This window comes from Rhinoderma darwinii, chromosome 4, assembly GCF_050947455.1.
Source record: "Rhinoderma darwinii isolate aRhiDar2 chromosome 4, aRhiDar2.hap1, whole genome shotgun sequence".
NCBI lineage: Eukaryota > Metazoa > Chordata > Amphibia > Anura > Rhinodermatidae > Rhinoderma > Rhinoderma darwinii.
In genome coordinates this window covers 260201610-260219082 of record NC_134690.1, presented here as the reverse complement: position 1 = coordinate 260219082, position 17473 = coordinate 260201610, and the positions used below count along the sequence as shown (strand labels likewise).

The following is a 17473-nucleotide window of genomic DNA, read 5'->3' as shown; positions in this document are numbered from 1 at the left end:
AGTATGGCGCCACCTGGTTTTCAAAGTGCATAGCAATGTGCACGTTCACCTAATAAGCTGAATGCGGTTGGACACGCATGCTCAATCATTCTTTCCACAGCCAGGTCTCTGCATAGTGATCCCCTCTTCATTGCAGAGCAGCCAATAGAAATAGCTTTCTTCCCTGCTTGTCAGGGAAGGAGCAGAGCCTCTGCAGGAGCATGGCAGTATAGCTGAGAAGACTCTGTCTGCAGGGGAAGTATGAAGGGCTATATAGTCAGCTGCCAGAGGGGGAAGGAGACTGATGCTATTCAGAATCCCTTCCCCAGCAGCACAGATTAGCAGCAGCACCAAGAAGGATACAAAAGCAAATAATTATGAAAATAGATTTCTTTTTATATGCTAGAAACAATGTATTCATAGGATAACACCTTTAAGTTCTTTTAAGGGACTTCACTCACTCCAATGTAGTCACCATATTTTGCACTCATCATGGCCGCACAACAACCGCTTACCAGTACATTTCAGAAAATAATTATATTTCCATTCACTGTTTTTACAAGAAATAAAACAGAATGTATCTAGTGTATGAAGCCTAACCTTACTATCACTGAAGCTAGTCTCTCAGCTAATCCATTTAAGTGACTCTTCAGGTTTGTGTAAACATAGTATACTGAAGAGGGCACAGGTTGGTCCCTGAATGCCTTGTTCATGCACATGGAACAAACTCAGTTGCATGTGTAGCTGTGGTCCCTGGGCTTGGGAACCAAATTGAAACCCGCAACTTATCAGAAATTTGAGGGTGTCCGATCTTCTCTCCAATAAATTTTATTAACACAGTCCTGAAGAACCACCTACATGTCACATGTTAATCCTAAAATTATCGATACCAGCATGTGGTCAAGTTCTTGGAAAAATGAAGCCATTCCATTCATATACATGTATGTTGTGATGGTTGGTGACTGTGTAATTTGCTAATTGGCCTCTGAATCACTCCACCCCTTTCTGATGTCTCTTTTGTAGGAGCGTGACATGGAAATCACACATAACTTGGCCTTTCAAAGACCGTTGTTTGCTTTCCCCCAATTCCTTAGTGTTTGCTAGGAAAAAATATACGTTGCTTGCATCTAGGTTACGTGCAGTTGCTATTGTTTTTTCCAAATAGTGGTAAATTTCACATCCTGTGGAACCTATAACAGAATGTGTTGAAGAAGAACTTCTTTATTGTTGGCACCTCTACCAGGACTGTATCGTTAACAGTCCATAAATATATTTCCAATGACATTTAAAGGGCACATAACCTTTTCTGCTGCCATTTGTTAATTAAACACAGCTCAGATCAAATTGGAACACAATGTTATTTTCATCTATGACGTGACCACCCTGTGCCTGTCTGTGCATAATCAATTGCTATACGCAAAGGCAGAAATGCTATCATTCCACTGACAGTAAGCATCACTCATGGGTAAATCATGCTCTGTAAGACCTTAGACAATCCCTTTTTATAATAAGTGTAGGCTAATCACAGGATATTCTGCTGCTGTGACTTCTAGCTATCAATTAAAAAATTAATCATATGGTTGGCCATTCATCTGCAGGGGAAATGTATAGTCAGATGCGGCTACCCTGGAGAGAACAGCTGATCACTGGTGGATCGCCTAGTCTTTGGTCAAGGATTTTCAAAACCAGCGAGTAAAGATTGGTGGTTTGCATCAGTGCAGTAATCGGAGAGTAATATCCCCATCCCACAAGCAACATCATTATTGTCTAGTGACATCTTTCCTGAGAGGAGTGCGCTAAGCATTCGAAATCGTCTATACAAACAGCATTTACGTGTTGCAAACGGTTTTTAAGGCCCTTATACACGGGCAAATTATTGGCAAAACTAGCGTTCATATGAACGCTCGTTCCCGATCATTGCCCTGTGTAAACAGGGCAAACATCAACCGATGAACGAGCAAACGCTCATTCATTAGCTGATCGTATCTTTTATGTGGCCAAAAATAAAGACATAATGAAAACCCATGGGAACGAATGATCGTAGTAACAATCGTTTGTCCCCATACGAACGATCATTGCTCCATTTGAATGCAGCAAATGAGCAGCGATCGACAAGCTGTATTGTCGATTGGCGCGTGTTTAAAAAAGTGGTAAATATGGGTGAATATCTGCCCGTGTAAATCACCCTTTATGAATGCAAAATCAATTTTGAAAAAAAAAAGATGAACGATACTTTTATCATTGATCTTTTTGTGCATTTACACTGGCCAATTATCTACTATTGCTCGGAAACTGACATAAAGTAACAATAAAAGCCTTGAAAGCTACTGTATATCTTTACTACTGCAATCTACAAAATGGTCTGGATTTGTTCTGCATGTGCATGCTGATAAGTATTCCAGAGTCCCCTTATCATCCACTTGCTTTCATTTGTTGGAGGCATGAGAGGGTCTACCATTAAAATAAACAGAGAGGGGGGATACAAAAGAGGTCTTTGTCAATCTGTGACATTTGTGATAAGGAGGCAGATGAATGTGCCGAGCTTGTCCTCTATGGCTTGCATACATTGCATAAGATACCACTCAGGGTGGGAAATAAGCTAAATTAATATCGTTTTCTATGGCAATCGTTTCAAATAACGTCTTTATTTATATATATATATATATATATATATATATATATATATATATATATATATATAGATAGAGACCTATATATATATATATATGTATATAGATAGAGACCTATATATGTATAGATATGTCTATCTATACATATATGTATAGATAGATAGAGAGAGATATATATATAATTTACATTAGTATATGTGTTATTATTGTAGCAGTGGAAATTTTGTAATTCCTTTCTCTGCACTAAAATCACCTGACCTTCAATATTACTGTTGCTATGAATGTAAGGTGTACTTGTACATAGCAACCTGCGGGATCCTCTCCTGAATGCAATGTGTCTGGGTCAATAATCATTTTAATACAGGCCGGCTGCAGGCATTCTGTGTGCGATTGTGGAAGTGTTTGTCCCAGATGGCTGCATTGAACAGGTCATGTGGAAATGTGAAATGTGAATGTAGGAGAGGGTGATGGGTGGGAGAAGGGAAAATGTCTATGACAATCTGGCATTAGCTCCATTAAATATTCAAATACGGTCTTCAGAATAGAACATTTGATAATTTTTGCGTCTACGGTGATAATTATTTACAGCCGATGGTATTAGACATGCTTCAAAATGTTTCCTTTGCCAGTCATTATTGTGCTACTATTTTAATATCAAATATCAATTTTACATATTTGCTACTATTGGAAATATTTGTTTTATAGGAGAAATATCTGTGCAAGTATTGTTTTAGGGACTAGTGTTTTTATAATCAATTTGTATAAGAAAATTAAACTTTTTTTTTTTCTATGGCAGACTAAATGTATAGATCTAATTCTAGTATACTATCTAACTTAACTGAATAATTATATAAAGTAATTATAATGTAACAAATATTGCCATATATCATATAATGATAAAAATGTAATTATTAGATTATGGCCATATAACATATTGGTGTCTTCTTTCTAATTCTGTAGCTCTTAGATAGTGGCAGATGTATAGATACAAACTCTTAATGGGAAAAAAAAGCCCCAATTGTTCTAGGATGTTCAGCTATGCAGCGAATACTTTGCACTTGCCATAACGGATCTACTTGGTTGACCTTGTGCCCCTTCCTTGTATTTGTCTGGAGAGCCATCACATGTAAAGTGTCTGAGTGGCACAGGCATAGATGCCAAGCCCCAGTTACAACATGTGTTAAATAAGCTGTACTAAAATTGCATGTAAATGATTTTTACTTTTTTTTTTTTAAGCATTGGGTAAAATAAAATGTTAACAATTTGTAAGTATAGTCTCAAAAGAATGCAAATTATTTTAGATTTGTTCGACATAAAATCCACCGGCAAGTCACGTTTATGTCCAGTTATATTTATGAATAGATACTGTATTTAATTTATTAATGTAAACATAAACTTACTTTAGATATCCTTTTGTTTTTTTTCTTTAAAAAGACAAAATTCGTAAAATTGGATATTCTGATTTAAGATTATTTTTGTCTTCCTTCGGAAAACTGGGTCAGGACTGGTGAAATAGATATTCTCTCTTTTCATCAGTGGAATTTGCAGACAATGCACCTGCCTGTTTAGCACCATACATTACTTTAAATGTTTTTAAGGTTCCCCAAAAACTTTTAAAAAAAGGACTTTACTCTACGATTAGCAAACAACAAACGTACTGTGAATGATAACTGCATGCCCACATAGAATCAACAAAGTAATACAAATAAGCCATCATCTCTGTACAACCCCACTGAGCAGACGCAGGGCTGCTGGTTTCAGGGAGGTGGGGCGTGGATGAATAACAATAGCTGAAAGCCAATACTGCCTCTTTCACAGTGCTGAGCCCTGTGCTGGAGCCTTGGAACTTCAGTAGCTATCTCAGGGACTTGAGCTGAGAGAACTGTGGGCATGGTGGAAAGGTGGGGGATAGTGGCAGAGAGATGACAATCTTCTGGGAGAAGGGGGGGGGGGGGTGTAGATGCAATGAGGCAGAAAGTCTGAAGCACAAGTGAGCTAAGACTTGTCTCAGGTCTTCACATACAAGCATCTTTTCCCCACATCTGCTCTTATGACTCGGAGATTATACTATGGAAAGGGATTTTCAGGGTCAAGGCTTACCAGCAAGTTTTAGGCTGTGATGCTAAAACAGTAACATCTAGAAGGATCATCAGGGGAGGCTTGTGGACGCAACACTTTGAAGCACCTTCAAGTTTTCTATGGGCTTTTAACTTTGACGCTCAGAAATGGTTGTGTTTATCAACACTAAGCTGAAGTCGCTCCTCAGTCTGTTCAAGAAGAAGAGTAAGTATTTCTGCTAAGATGTGCTCAGTCTTGAAGGACTTTGTTAGAAGGGTCTTTTTTTAATGATGGCGTTCTTGCATATGTCTTTGTGTAGTGGGTACGAATTTTATTTAGTAAATGGAAATGACTAGTGGCAATGGATATTCACAGGACTTGCTGTCAGTGTCATGTATTTGCTCCACCTTGCACTTTTCCGTCTCAACATCATTTTTCTTAGGATACATATCTCTGTGATAAACTCTTTGGGTTAAAGTTTAGCAGATTGAATTATCATTGCAATGTATCTTCTTTTAGATCTTATTTGTCAGCATTATTCAAGTTATATTTCATTTTTTTTTAATTATTATTAGATATGGTTTATATTTTATTTTAATCACACAGTCATGGCAAATCTTGATCAACAGTACGTAAGTTTGTGATTTTGCGTGTGCACATTAATGGTTACATATATACGTACAGTACTTTAATACACAGAATTGTACCACGTATTATATCAATTTGCTAAGGCTTTCAATCACATCTCTTGTTTTAATAGTGAACATCTCTTCCAAATTTAGGCTTCTAGATTGTTAAGTATATTTCCATAGAGATAACTAATAGATGGAATTAATTTGCAGGCCGTGCTCCAACCTCTCAGCGTGCCCATGATAAGCTTTGTTGAATTATAATGTGTAATGCAGCTAGCTTAGCCTAGAGATCTGTTATGAGAACCTCCCTAAGCACAAGTTATTGAACAATAGAGCTGGTAGTGGCATGCTACCGAAGGCTTTACTGACAATGAGCACTTGCTGCAGAGTTTTTACTATACGAAATACGAAACACAGGAGAGCACTGAACAAATACTTAAAATTATTATTATTTTTGCTAAGTAATGATATCTCGAATTTTGTTTTAGATCTTCAAAAAAAACAAAGACTATGATAGTGGTCTTGGGCGTTGTTATGGTGAACTGTAAAGGCATCTCTGGGTTGAGAGCCCTTTAAACCCCTGGGTGCCAAGGGGCAAGTGTCATCCTACAACAGATATATCAAACTCCACCTTGTTGTGCTGGTTTTCACAGATGAAGTGCCTTAATATTAAAATAATTTTTTGTGGAATTAAATATTATATATTGTATCTTATGTATAATTAACTAAAATAAGTGATAGTTTGAAGATCAAGTCCAACACTCGATCCAATAAAATCCAAACTTTAATTCATAACTTTAAAAACAGAATAAAACTTTCCCGGTAAGAATGCTTACACGTTTCGAACCAAACAGGTTTTTAGTTACAGCCCAATCCCCGCTCATACACACCCAGTTCAGCCCACACAGTATCATGCTCCCATAGTGCCTCCCACACAGTGTAATGCCAAATAGTTGCCCCATACAGTGTAATGCCCCATAGCTGCCCCCACACAGTATAATGCCCCCACAGCTGCCCCATACAGTATAATGCCCCCCATAGATGCACCCATACAGTATAAAGCCAACACAGATGCCCCAATACAGTATAATGCCCACACATGTGCCACCTTGCAGTATAATGCCCACACAGATGACCCCATACAGTATAATGCCCACACAGATGCCCCCATGCAGTATAATAATAGAAAATATTGGTCCACTGGTCCGATGTTTCTGACACCACTCTGTAATTTTGTTGGTGCTTGTAGACATAGACGATTCTAAGTCGGCAACAGATGCAAATAGTAGATACGTTCAAAAAGGTAATGTCCAGCACTCGGTCCAATAAAATCCAAACTTTAATTCATGACTTTAAAACAAAGTAAAAACATTCCCGAGGGAAGGATACTTACACGTTTCTAACCATACAGGTTCTAAGTACTAGCTTGACTAAGAACCTGTATAGTTCTAAACGCGTAAGCCTTCATCCCGGGAATGTTTTTACTTTGTTTTAAAGTTATGAATTAAAGTTTGGACTTTATTGGATCGAGTGCTGGACTTTATCTTCAAACTATCAATTATTTGATCTGCTGCCAAAACAGAAATCCTCCTACGCCTACAAACACCGAGAGAATATACAGAGTGGTGCCGGATTTTTTTCAAATGGTGCATGGTGGGCAGACCAACTTTTTTCTGTGTTTTTCTCAACTAAAAAACTAAAATAAATGTAGATACGATAGGGGCAGATTTACTAATATTGTCTAAAATTTAGACAGCTTAGAATTAGACTATATGGGCCAAATTTATCACGGTGGCTCATGCCAGATGATAAATTTGGCGCATCTTTAGACACTTCTGTCTACTTTATACCACCTATTGGTTGACTAAAGCCACACCCCCTTTTGTTAAGTCATGCCCCATTGTCAGATGAGTATCAAAAGTATCTAAAACACTTTAGAAATGTGGCGCATTTTGGTTAGCAAATCTGCTTCAATGTTGACAGAAACCTGCAGTTGTAGTAAGTTTGCAATTAATGTCCACTTATATCTCTAGTTGTAATAGGCTTGCAATGAAGCTTATGATCTCACTGTAGTTTTTATCAATCTTGTTAAATAGCTTGTCACTTTTGGCTTTTATGCAAAACAACCAGCATTCAGATTATCGACAATTCGCTGATAAGATTGTCTATAACTATATACGCTTAACCTTAAGCTAAATATACCTGGATAGATATTATCAATCTGATTGATCATTGTTCAGGAGATTGGTAACCTATTCGTATGCTTGTTCGGAATAGTGGACCAATTCAGATAAAGGGATTTCATATAAGGAGGTTTGTTGAGTATATATGTATACATACCGTACACAGTCGTGACTATAACTGATAGAAAACAGCTAAAATTGAACATTTTATATTTTCACCTGAAACTCTTTATTGGCTGAACAAAATACAATTTTCCTTTGATGAGTGAAAATAAACTGCTTCCACTTTACAACCACCAGCTACTTAATGAATAGGGAAACCTTCTAACCCCATCATAAAACATGGATCAGCTTGTAGCCACTTCATGGAGATGGATGGAACCTGTGGTTAGTAATTAGCTGGTTATTTATCAGTAGAAAACACTCTGTTCACCATTGACGTCAAGTATTTCCTGTAGGCTCTGGTTTTAGCACGTGTTCATTCCTGCCATATAATATTTCTTTATCCATATGGCACTGCTATAGTTCCTATTGTCACTAGCTGCCTGCACCTGACACATGTCTCTTGGGATGATGTGACTATTTTATGCGTGTGTATATCCATGACCGCATGGCAAAGCAATCTGGCACTCTGGTTTGAGTATTATGTTAGACTAGAAGTGCTCTGGTTATAGGACTATCCTTTCTTCAGGAAGATGGTTCTTTTCTGTTTAATATTGGTTGCCTTTCAGATAAAATACATATTTCATAGCAGATGGCATGACTTGCCTTGAAATGTAATTCCGTGTATAAACACAGTAAACACTCTGCTGAGCGATCTGATATAGTGGCATTTGTATTCTACATGACCGTTCTAGCCAATGTTTATGCCATTTTTAATTTTTATCATATTTTTTATCATATTTCTCAAAATTATATAATTTATTGCAAAATAATTTAATCAAACATTACTATGATATTATGCCCCAATTTTCTCTTGTGTTTGTCACGTAAAATACAGACAAATGGGGGCTGGCTCACCTCCATCATTTAATCCTGTTAATCTTGGTTTTAGTGTTTAATTGTATTAATTATAATATCCAGTTTCTCTCTAGTTAACTATTTCAGCACTTTTTAACTCTTCCCTAATTGTATGTATAGTTTTCCTAATAAAACCACAAATTACTTTAATATTGTAAGCATGTATGTTTACTCTTAGTTTTCCAGCCTTTAATGATATCAAGCCTTTAAGTGAATGTATTTGGGATACTGCTTTGTCATATTCATCAAGGTGAGGAGAATTTAACCTTGAACAAGTGAATAGAATTGCTGAGTTCCTACATCTCAGTCACCAAGGCCATCAATCTGAAAATAAGCCATATGCTGTAGGCCAAATATTTAACACAGCTCAGTAGCCAGTGTTGCCAGCCGCATCATGGACATGGTGCCAGCTGCTTCTTCATTTATCAGCTTCCTCAAGCAGAATACCAACTGAGAAGATGCAGAATAATCTTTAGACACTTGTAAAAAACACATCCGAGCAAACAGGTCACTATCAAAGCTGATCGTACGCACTAGAACAATATCTGCTGAACTTGACAATTTCTGAGGAATAGGCCCAGGGTCGGCCTTAGGATAGATGACGCCCCGTGCAAAATTATCTTTCGGCGTCTCACCCCATCATAATAAAAAATGGCCCATAAAAAAAGGTATAATTCCCCCCACAGTATAATGCCCTATATAGTGCCCCATACAGTATAATGCCCCTTCAATGCCCCCATACAGTAAAATAATAATATTTAATAATATAATATATTATAACCCCTTCAAGGACACATTATTTTATAATGTCCACTTAGTGGCCCCCACAAAGTATAATGCCCCCCTCCCCTGGTTGCCACACACAGCCCTCCCTTGTAGATAGTACCCCCCTGTAGATTGTGCCATACAGCCTCCTTGTAGACAGTGGCATAATCCCCCACCTCCTCCTTGTAGATCGTGACATACAGCTCCCCACCTCCCCCTTGTAGACAGTGCCCCCAAACAAAAAAAAATTGTACTCACCTGTAGGCTAGTACAGAGTTTCCCAACCTTTTCGGACTCGAGGCACCACTGGAAAAATACAATTTCCTCAGGGCACCCCTACCAAAAATTGTTTAGAGAAAGACTGAAAACGACTAAAAACAAGCACTACACTCGTAGGGTATGTTCACACAGTCTTTTTTATCAGGCAAAAAAAATCTGGCTCAAAATTCCTTCAGGAATTTTTAAGCAGATTTCGAATTGACAGCGTTGTTTGATCCTTTTTTTTGTGTTTTTTGTAAGCTGTTGAATCTAATGCAAAAGATGCAGGCAAAAAAGGACTCCAAACGAGCACCACTGGTATTTTCTGCCTATTAATTTCAATTGGAGCTCAGAGATGGAAACCACTTGAAGACTGTCAGCCCCCCACTCACAGTAAAATGACCATCAGCCCTCCACTCTCACTAAAATGACCCCCTGTAGGTAGTGCCACACAGCCCCCTGGTAGGTAGTGCCACACAGCCCCCTGGAAGGTAGTGCCACACAGCCTCCTTGTAGGTAGTGCCACACAGCCCCCTTGTAGGTAGTGCCACACAGCCCCTTTGTAGGTAGTGCCACACAGCCCCCTTGTCAGTAGTGCCACACAACCCACAGCCCCCTTGTAGCTAACACCCCCTTCCTGTAGATAGTGCCTCTGTAGCTCCCTGTAGCAGCAGAATCCCCCTGTGGCCTGGGATTCCATTCCTGTAGGAGTTCTGCTCGATGTCTTTGTCCATATATGGACAATGACATCAGGGGCAACTTCTGAAGCAGATCCCCGTCCACAGTGTTGCCGACGCGGTGATCGGGGATTCCACTCCAGGAGAAGCCCCTGTCGTCTCTGTCCATTTATGGACAGTGACGTCACTGGCTTCTCCTGGAGTGGAATCCCTGGTCACAGAGTCGGCAATGCTGTGGACGGGGATTCCGCTTCAGGAGTTGCCCCTGATGTCACTGTGTCCATTTATGGACAATGATGTCACTGGCTTCTCTTGGAGTGGAATCCCCAGTCACAGCATCGGGGATTCCACTCCAGGAGAAGCCCGACATCAATGTCCATTTAAGCGCTCCATCCCTGAATGGAATCCCCGACCACACAGGAATTCCGCTCCTTCAGGGTGCTACAGTGGCGCCAGTACATAGCAGAGCAAGAAGATACCTCGCTGCTCTGCTATAGTGGCATCGCAACCGCTGTAGCAGTTGCTGCTGGGTGGCCCGCCACCATGGGCGGCACGGGCGCCCTCATGCCCGGTGTCACCACTAGCAGCCGCTATGGCTGCTACAGCGGTATCGACGACACTGAGTGAAGAAGTGCCCGGGGAGAAAGGCAGCTGCTGGAGTGATGTGCCCTGTGCAATGGCACAGGTTGCATACCCCTAAGGCCGGCCCTGGATAGGCCGACAATCCAGATCCCTAACATAAGACATTAAGGGGGGGGGGAAGAAGGATCAAACAGGTTGGGTTTATAAACATGCCCGATCCTTTGTTCCCTGAGAGATAAGCCACTGCCAGAGGTTTCGGCCAGCGGCTAATTTCACACTCCCCATTGGCCAAGCATGCAGGTTTAAATAATATGTTACCTTATCTAAAGTAGAATGAGCTAATCAATACTGTATTGCACTATAGGCTTCTAATGTTTTGATACTTCACAATACAATTTTCTCAGTGTAAATCCTTACATCATTATAATGCTCTTATGTTTACAGTGCTTAGAGTTCAGCTACGGTATCTAATCAAAGTTGTTGTTTCTTTCATTCCTCTAGCGGTCTCCAATCTAGATGATGAAAGTAAGTGGACGGTCCATTACACAGCGTCTTGGCACCAACAGGAGAATGTCTTCCTCCCATCATCCAGACCTACATGTGTAGAGGATCTGCACAGGCAAGCCAAAGTCAACCTGAAGACAGTGCTGCGAGGTAAGGACTTCTGTGTTACTTATGAGCATGTCATTACTTAAGAAGATTGTAAAAGGTTCCATATTGATTAAAAATCATAATTAAATCATAAAAAAATATAAATTAAAAGTAAATTTGAAGAAGAACAGAAAGTGAAGTAAGTTTATATTTACTTTCCCTAACAATTCTTCATCGAGGATGGACTGTGGTCAAGGAAGTCATTCTAAACAGGCCGTGTAGGTTGAGATATCTCTGATGAAATTCTCACCTTTCAAGGTTCTAGAAGGCACACCAAGGTTTCACTAACATCAGAAAGAGATATCACATAATACCAAGGAGATTTTTCCACACATTGAGAAATCTTTTTGTACAATATCAAGTGCCTCAAATCATTAGTAACACTCAATAAATTCTCATACATGGTGCAATTATTGTCCTGACCGATATGTTGAACCACGCATGGCCTAATTTAATTTATTGTTTCTCAATTGTATATAGGATACTGTATGTTCAAAATCCGGAGCACTCTTTAGCTGCGTCTTTTGTGCTACATCTGTGTACACGACTTGATTTCTATTGTTATTTCCTAGCCTTATTGTCCTTGTGGGCATCCTATTACCCATTTAGGCCAATAACTGTAATTGTCCCTTGAACAATATGGGAATCACATTAGATATTCTAAATGTTGATACTTCAGTACTTGATTCAAGCATGTCAAATCAAAAAATTCTGTTAAATAAGTTGTAATGTTTTTTTTTTCATTTCTTATTCCTCTGGTATATAACCCCATTGTTATTGTGGTATGTATATTGCTGTTGAATGAAGAATAAAGGTCCCATTTAGGTTTTGAATTTCTTTAAATGTTTAGCTGGGAGGGATTGTAATGAATATCGAACTATTGCATAGGTTTATATGGTTGGTCTCAGCACCAGGGATACAAATCCTGCTTAACAGCTTATGCTGTCTTACTGCTAATCTTATGTTACATTGGAGGACTGGAATTTAAGAGCGAGTTCCCCAGGAGGTGTCGGAGTCACCGTCAGGACTGCACAGATGCTCTGCTTCTTCCAACATGTATATGGGGCCTGTCACCATGGGAACATGTAGTGACTTTTGGAAATCCTGTCTGATCCATATACTGTGTCCTTAGAAACACATATGGCTAGTTTATCTGCTTTAATATTCGCCTTTAATTTGTGACCCAACACTTTTAGGCTGAGTTGAAGAAAAATAAAAAATATGTGTCTGTAGGCGGGCCTCGTTCACACATGGTTTTTGTCTGGCGTTTCTAAACTGCACTAAAAAATGCATGTAAAAGACGACAGCATTTTTGAAAGGTAACATGTTTTTTTTTTTGCCGTTTTTCATGTAGTGTCGTTTTTTATTTTGTACAGACATTTCTTATGGTGTTTTTGAAGTCCTAGGGCCTGATCACACTGAGTTTCTTGGCACATTTTTTTTTTTACGCAGAAACCACGTGAGAGACCACGCCAAAAATGTCCGAAAACAACTCCCATTGATTTCAATGGGAGGCGGAGGCGTTTTTTTTCCTGTGAGCGGAAAAAAACGCTCGCGGGAAAAACCGTCATGCCCTTTCTTCGGGCATTTCCGTCTCTGACCCCTCATTGATATCAACGGAAAACGCGGCAAAGAAAGTGCAGGCAGGTCAAAATCTGCCTCAAAATTCCTGAAGGAATTTTGAGGCAGATTTTTCCGCCTGCAAAAAACTCTATGTGAACAGGGCCCTATAGTGTAGCCTAGGGGAAAAATCCCAGAAAAAACACCATACCTAGAGAATGCTGCATTTAAAAAAAAAAATAAAATCCCACAAAAACGCTGCAAATGCTTTATATGTAGCGTCTACTATACTTCACTACAGACTTTAAAGAAGCTCTGTCACCAGATTATAAGTGCCCTATCTCCTACATAATCCGATCAGCGCTGTAATGAAGATAACAACAGTGGTTTTTATTTTGAAAAATTATAATTTTTGAGCAAGTTATGAACAATTTTAGATTTATGCTAATTGGTTCTTAGTGACCAATTGGGCGTTTTACAACTTTTGACCAAGTGGGCGTTGTGAAGAGAAGTGTATGACACTGACCAATCAGAGTCATACACTTCTCTCCATTCATGTCTATTTGTATTCACTGCACAGCGTGATCTCGCGAGATCACGCTGTGATGGGACTTCCTCCCACAGGTCCTTCACCGGAGCGATGAAAGAATTAACAGACATCGCCTCCAGCCGTGCCGGGACGTTTTTCCGAATCTGCAGCAGCTTGAGGCGATGTCTGTTCAGTCTTCCATGGCTCCGATAAAGAACCTGTGGGAGGAAGTCCCATCACAGCGTGATCTCACGAGATCACGCTGTGCAGTGAAGCAAGCTGGGCATGAATGAAGAGAAGTGTATGACGCTGATTGGTCAGTGTCATACACTTCTCTTCACAACGCCCACTTGGTGAAAAGTTAAAAAACGCCCAGTTGGTCCTTAAGAACTAATTCGCATAAATCCAAAATTGTTCATAACTTGCACAAAAATTATAGTTTTTCAAAATAAAAGCCACTGTTTTTATCTACATTACAGCGCCAATCAGATTAGGTAGGAGGTAGGACACTTATAATCTGGTGACAGAGCCTCTTTAAAGTAACATCTCACAGTAGCATTTTTTACGAAGAAATAAAGAAAAGCAAAGTGAACAATGCTATTGAAAAGACCATGAAAAAAGCTGCAAAACACTGTGTGTGAATCCCGCCGTGGGTATTTATGATGGACAGCTTCATTTGTCCTTTTCGATAAAAATATTGCAGTTACAAGTAATTCCATTAATTTCATGGAGCTATAAAATGGTACAATTAATAGTAGGGAAACAAACAGGTAATACTCTTCAGAAAGTGTAAAGTTATGTTTTGGTACTATACAAAGTACCAGCTTTCATATTTCTCTATATCCTTGCTGATAAATGTTCAATAGTAGATTAAATCCGCTTAAAATATACCAGGGACGTAACAAGTATTCATAAGGCCCCATATCAAAAGAGATGGGCCCCCACCACCCAGTCACAGGAAACTGAAACCACATCATGAATATCTATGATATATCAGAGCACCCACGTAGTAATACCAAGTAGCAGAATCCCCACAGAAAAGAACAATGCTCATGCACCTGAGTGGGCCCCCTCAACCTCTGGGCCCTATATGTCTGCGATCGCTGCAGTCGCCATAGTTACGTCCATCCATAAAGTAATTCTCTACAGAGAAACATCTTTGCTGCTTTCTCTACAGCAAATCTTAATGTTTAGGACTGGCTCAAGTGTGCGGTTTGGTTTTCTGTTTTTGTCACTAGGGTATAAAGATTTGTTTATCTCATTGTAGAGTAAACCTATTGGTGTGGAATTTTTTACATGTTTTTACAAACTGCAGCAGTGATAGGAAAATGGGGTTTTGTAAGGTTGGTAACGGCTGATAATTTTAAGTGTAAAAAAACAAAGCCACCTGTCAGTTTGGTTTATGTAGCTTAAATGCAGAGCCAAAGCCGGAGTTTGTAGACAGGCAGCAAACTCCATGTTCATCCATCAACTCTGACTTTCTATTGTGTTAAGCTCATTCCTCTAGACTTTTGGCAGTCAAGTCAAGGCTGAAGGTGGCAGTTCTTCACTGCTCGGGTATGACCATGAAAGAGTAGCGGTTATGAATCTTTTTATTATGTGACTTGCCCCAGACTGCCCTCTGTTAAACCATGTGTGAGTAAGACCAGTCTGCTGATATATGCAGCGCTCTATCCCCATGTTTCACTTAGTGTAACGAATCATTCACATGTATTAATCCGTGTGAATAGGCATATTTTAAGAAACAACACGCAAACTCAGTATAAGCGACGTCTATTTAAAAAGCACAGATGTGTCCTATTGAATTGTAGCAGACGCAAAAAACTAGGGGAGGTACGCTCACGCTACTGTCACTGTACTCTGCTCACTTAGTATTTTTTTTTTATCAACGGTTATTAGTTTTTTTTATGCACCACATATACGGCTGATCATGTTGCCCATAGACCATAGTGCCTTATGAAGGCTGCACCCAGAGTGCCTACAGGTCCATATTAGATCCTACTACAATGTTTGTTTTTCAGTTATTAAAAATTGTTGTACAATAGAGGGAGTGTGAAAACAATCACGGTTATGATGACCATCTAAACAAAAGACAACCGAAAAAACCCTGCTAATTTACTAAATAATACAGATTTTATAAAAAAAAAAAAGTCCGGATAGAATTAGTAGACAAATCTGGGACCTGTGTTTATTATTTTAGGTAAAAATACTGTTAAATTACTGAAACCATGTTTTTTATGGAGATATAATATGGCACCCATAGTAGTGGATGGAACCTTACAGTACCTCTTTATTTCCTGATTTCATACAGAGACACATTTTGTTTCGTCGGATTCCATACAAAACGGACAGAATTTTTTTTTGGGCCATGTTCCTTTGGCTGCCGCATGTACAAATCTTTTCTTCCCTTCTACAATGCTTCTAGAGCATTGTACTTTGCCACACGGAGTCCCTAGTGCTTAGTCAAATAGAGTATTTTTTGAGCGGAACGGGATTCCATATGCTGCATTATAGCCTCCCAGTTGGCCATACATGTTAGACTAAAGGGGTAATCTAGCCACAAAAATGTATCACCTATATATTGCAATGCAGTAGAGCAGTGTGCATGCTTGACTTTCTCTCCTTTCAAACTACACCTCACCATGGCCCCACCATTCTAGTGATCCGTAGGGGTTCCAATGGTTGGACCCCATGGTCTAACATTTATCACCTGATAGTGACTATCCTCTCCACTTTGAAATAAAAATACACTTTCGGCCGATCAGAGCGTGTACGTTTGTAGGAATCGGGAGAAATGTTTGATGGCCGAACAAGTGGCCAGTTCTGCACTTCAGCAAAAAGGTCATTTTGAAAGTAGCCAGAAAGCAATAAGGAGTTTACAAACTTCTCTAGATCAGATATGAGAGCACCACTGTTGATGTGGAGGTCACACAAAAAGAATAGAGTTCCCAAGTACAAGATATTTACAGGTGCAAACATTAAAGCAAACACATCACATTGTTCAGTCATGTGAAAATGGTTCCTTGTTTTTACAATAACACAAAATGTCTTGGTGCGTTTGAGCTACCTTTATTTAAAGAGATTGTGCTTTCACAATATAGGACAATAACTCGACCCTGAGGCCTTTGTCATTTCAATGTAGGCACTATATTTCTGTATATGAATGCCTCTGCCTTTTATGCCCCAAAGGATAAAGTAATGGGTCACTGCCATCAATTTTTATCGCTGCTGTAAAGAAATGTTCCATTCCTGCCCAGACACGCTGTCCACATCCAAATCTATTCTATCACTACTATTTGAGGTCCCACAGTTTTTATTAAAAAAAATTGTTTTATTTGTTTTCATTTTTTAAGTATACATTGTACCCACTTTACTTGTGGAGTACTTTTCAAGTGCCGCATATACTGTCATGCGTAGAATATTGTACACGATACAGTATCTAAATACATTTACAAATGTAGTAGCAATTGTTATGTTCCCTTTTTTGGTACCCACTGGGTTATCACCTTTGCTTACTTTGGCCCTGTACCCAGGAGAAACCAACTCTGAAATTATGGAACTGTAGCATTGTAATACAGCACAATATGTACTTACTTGTATCAGCATTTATGTACAAGTGTTAGAAGAACTTATTGTAACTGTTTTATTGTAACAGATTGCCTTTTACAGTTTATAGGTCATTATAATACCTTATATTCATTAAATATAATTTAAAACCTATGCCCGAACCATGTTAAAATCCTGTCGCTAACATATACAACTCAACTTTACAAAACTAGTGCCACAATGTCAGTTACATAATTCCATGCTCCAAGCCGATAAATGGTTTTACTCCATAATAGCTTTGAGTCAGATATACTCTGTGACCAATATTCTGTTGCCTTAGATTTAGCATCTCTTTAGGCTTCGTACGCGTCAGGGCTCCGTTCAGGGGTTCCATCTGAGCTTT

General features: G+C 39.2%; 1 protein-coding gene across 1 annotated transcript in view; it reads left to right on the top strand.

Annotated features, from left to right (window-relative positions):
* NHSL1 (NHS like 1) overlaps positions 1–17473 on the top strand; it is a 222457-nt gene that overhangs the window by 164638 nt on the left and 40346 nt on the right. The window contains exon 2 of the mRNA XM_075862425.1: positions 11286–11438. Within this exon, the coding sequence (XP_075718540.1) occupies positions 11286–11438 (153 nt within the window). The remainder of the gene's footprint in view (positions 1–11285; positions 11439–17473) is intronic.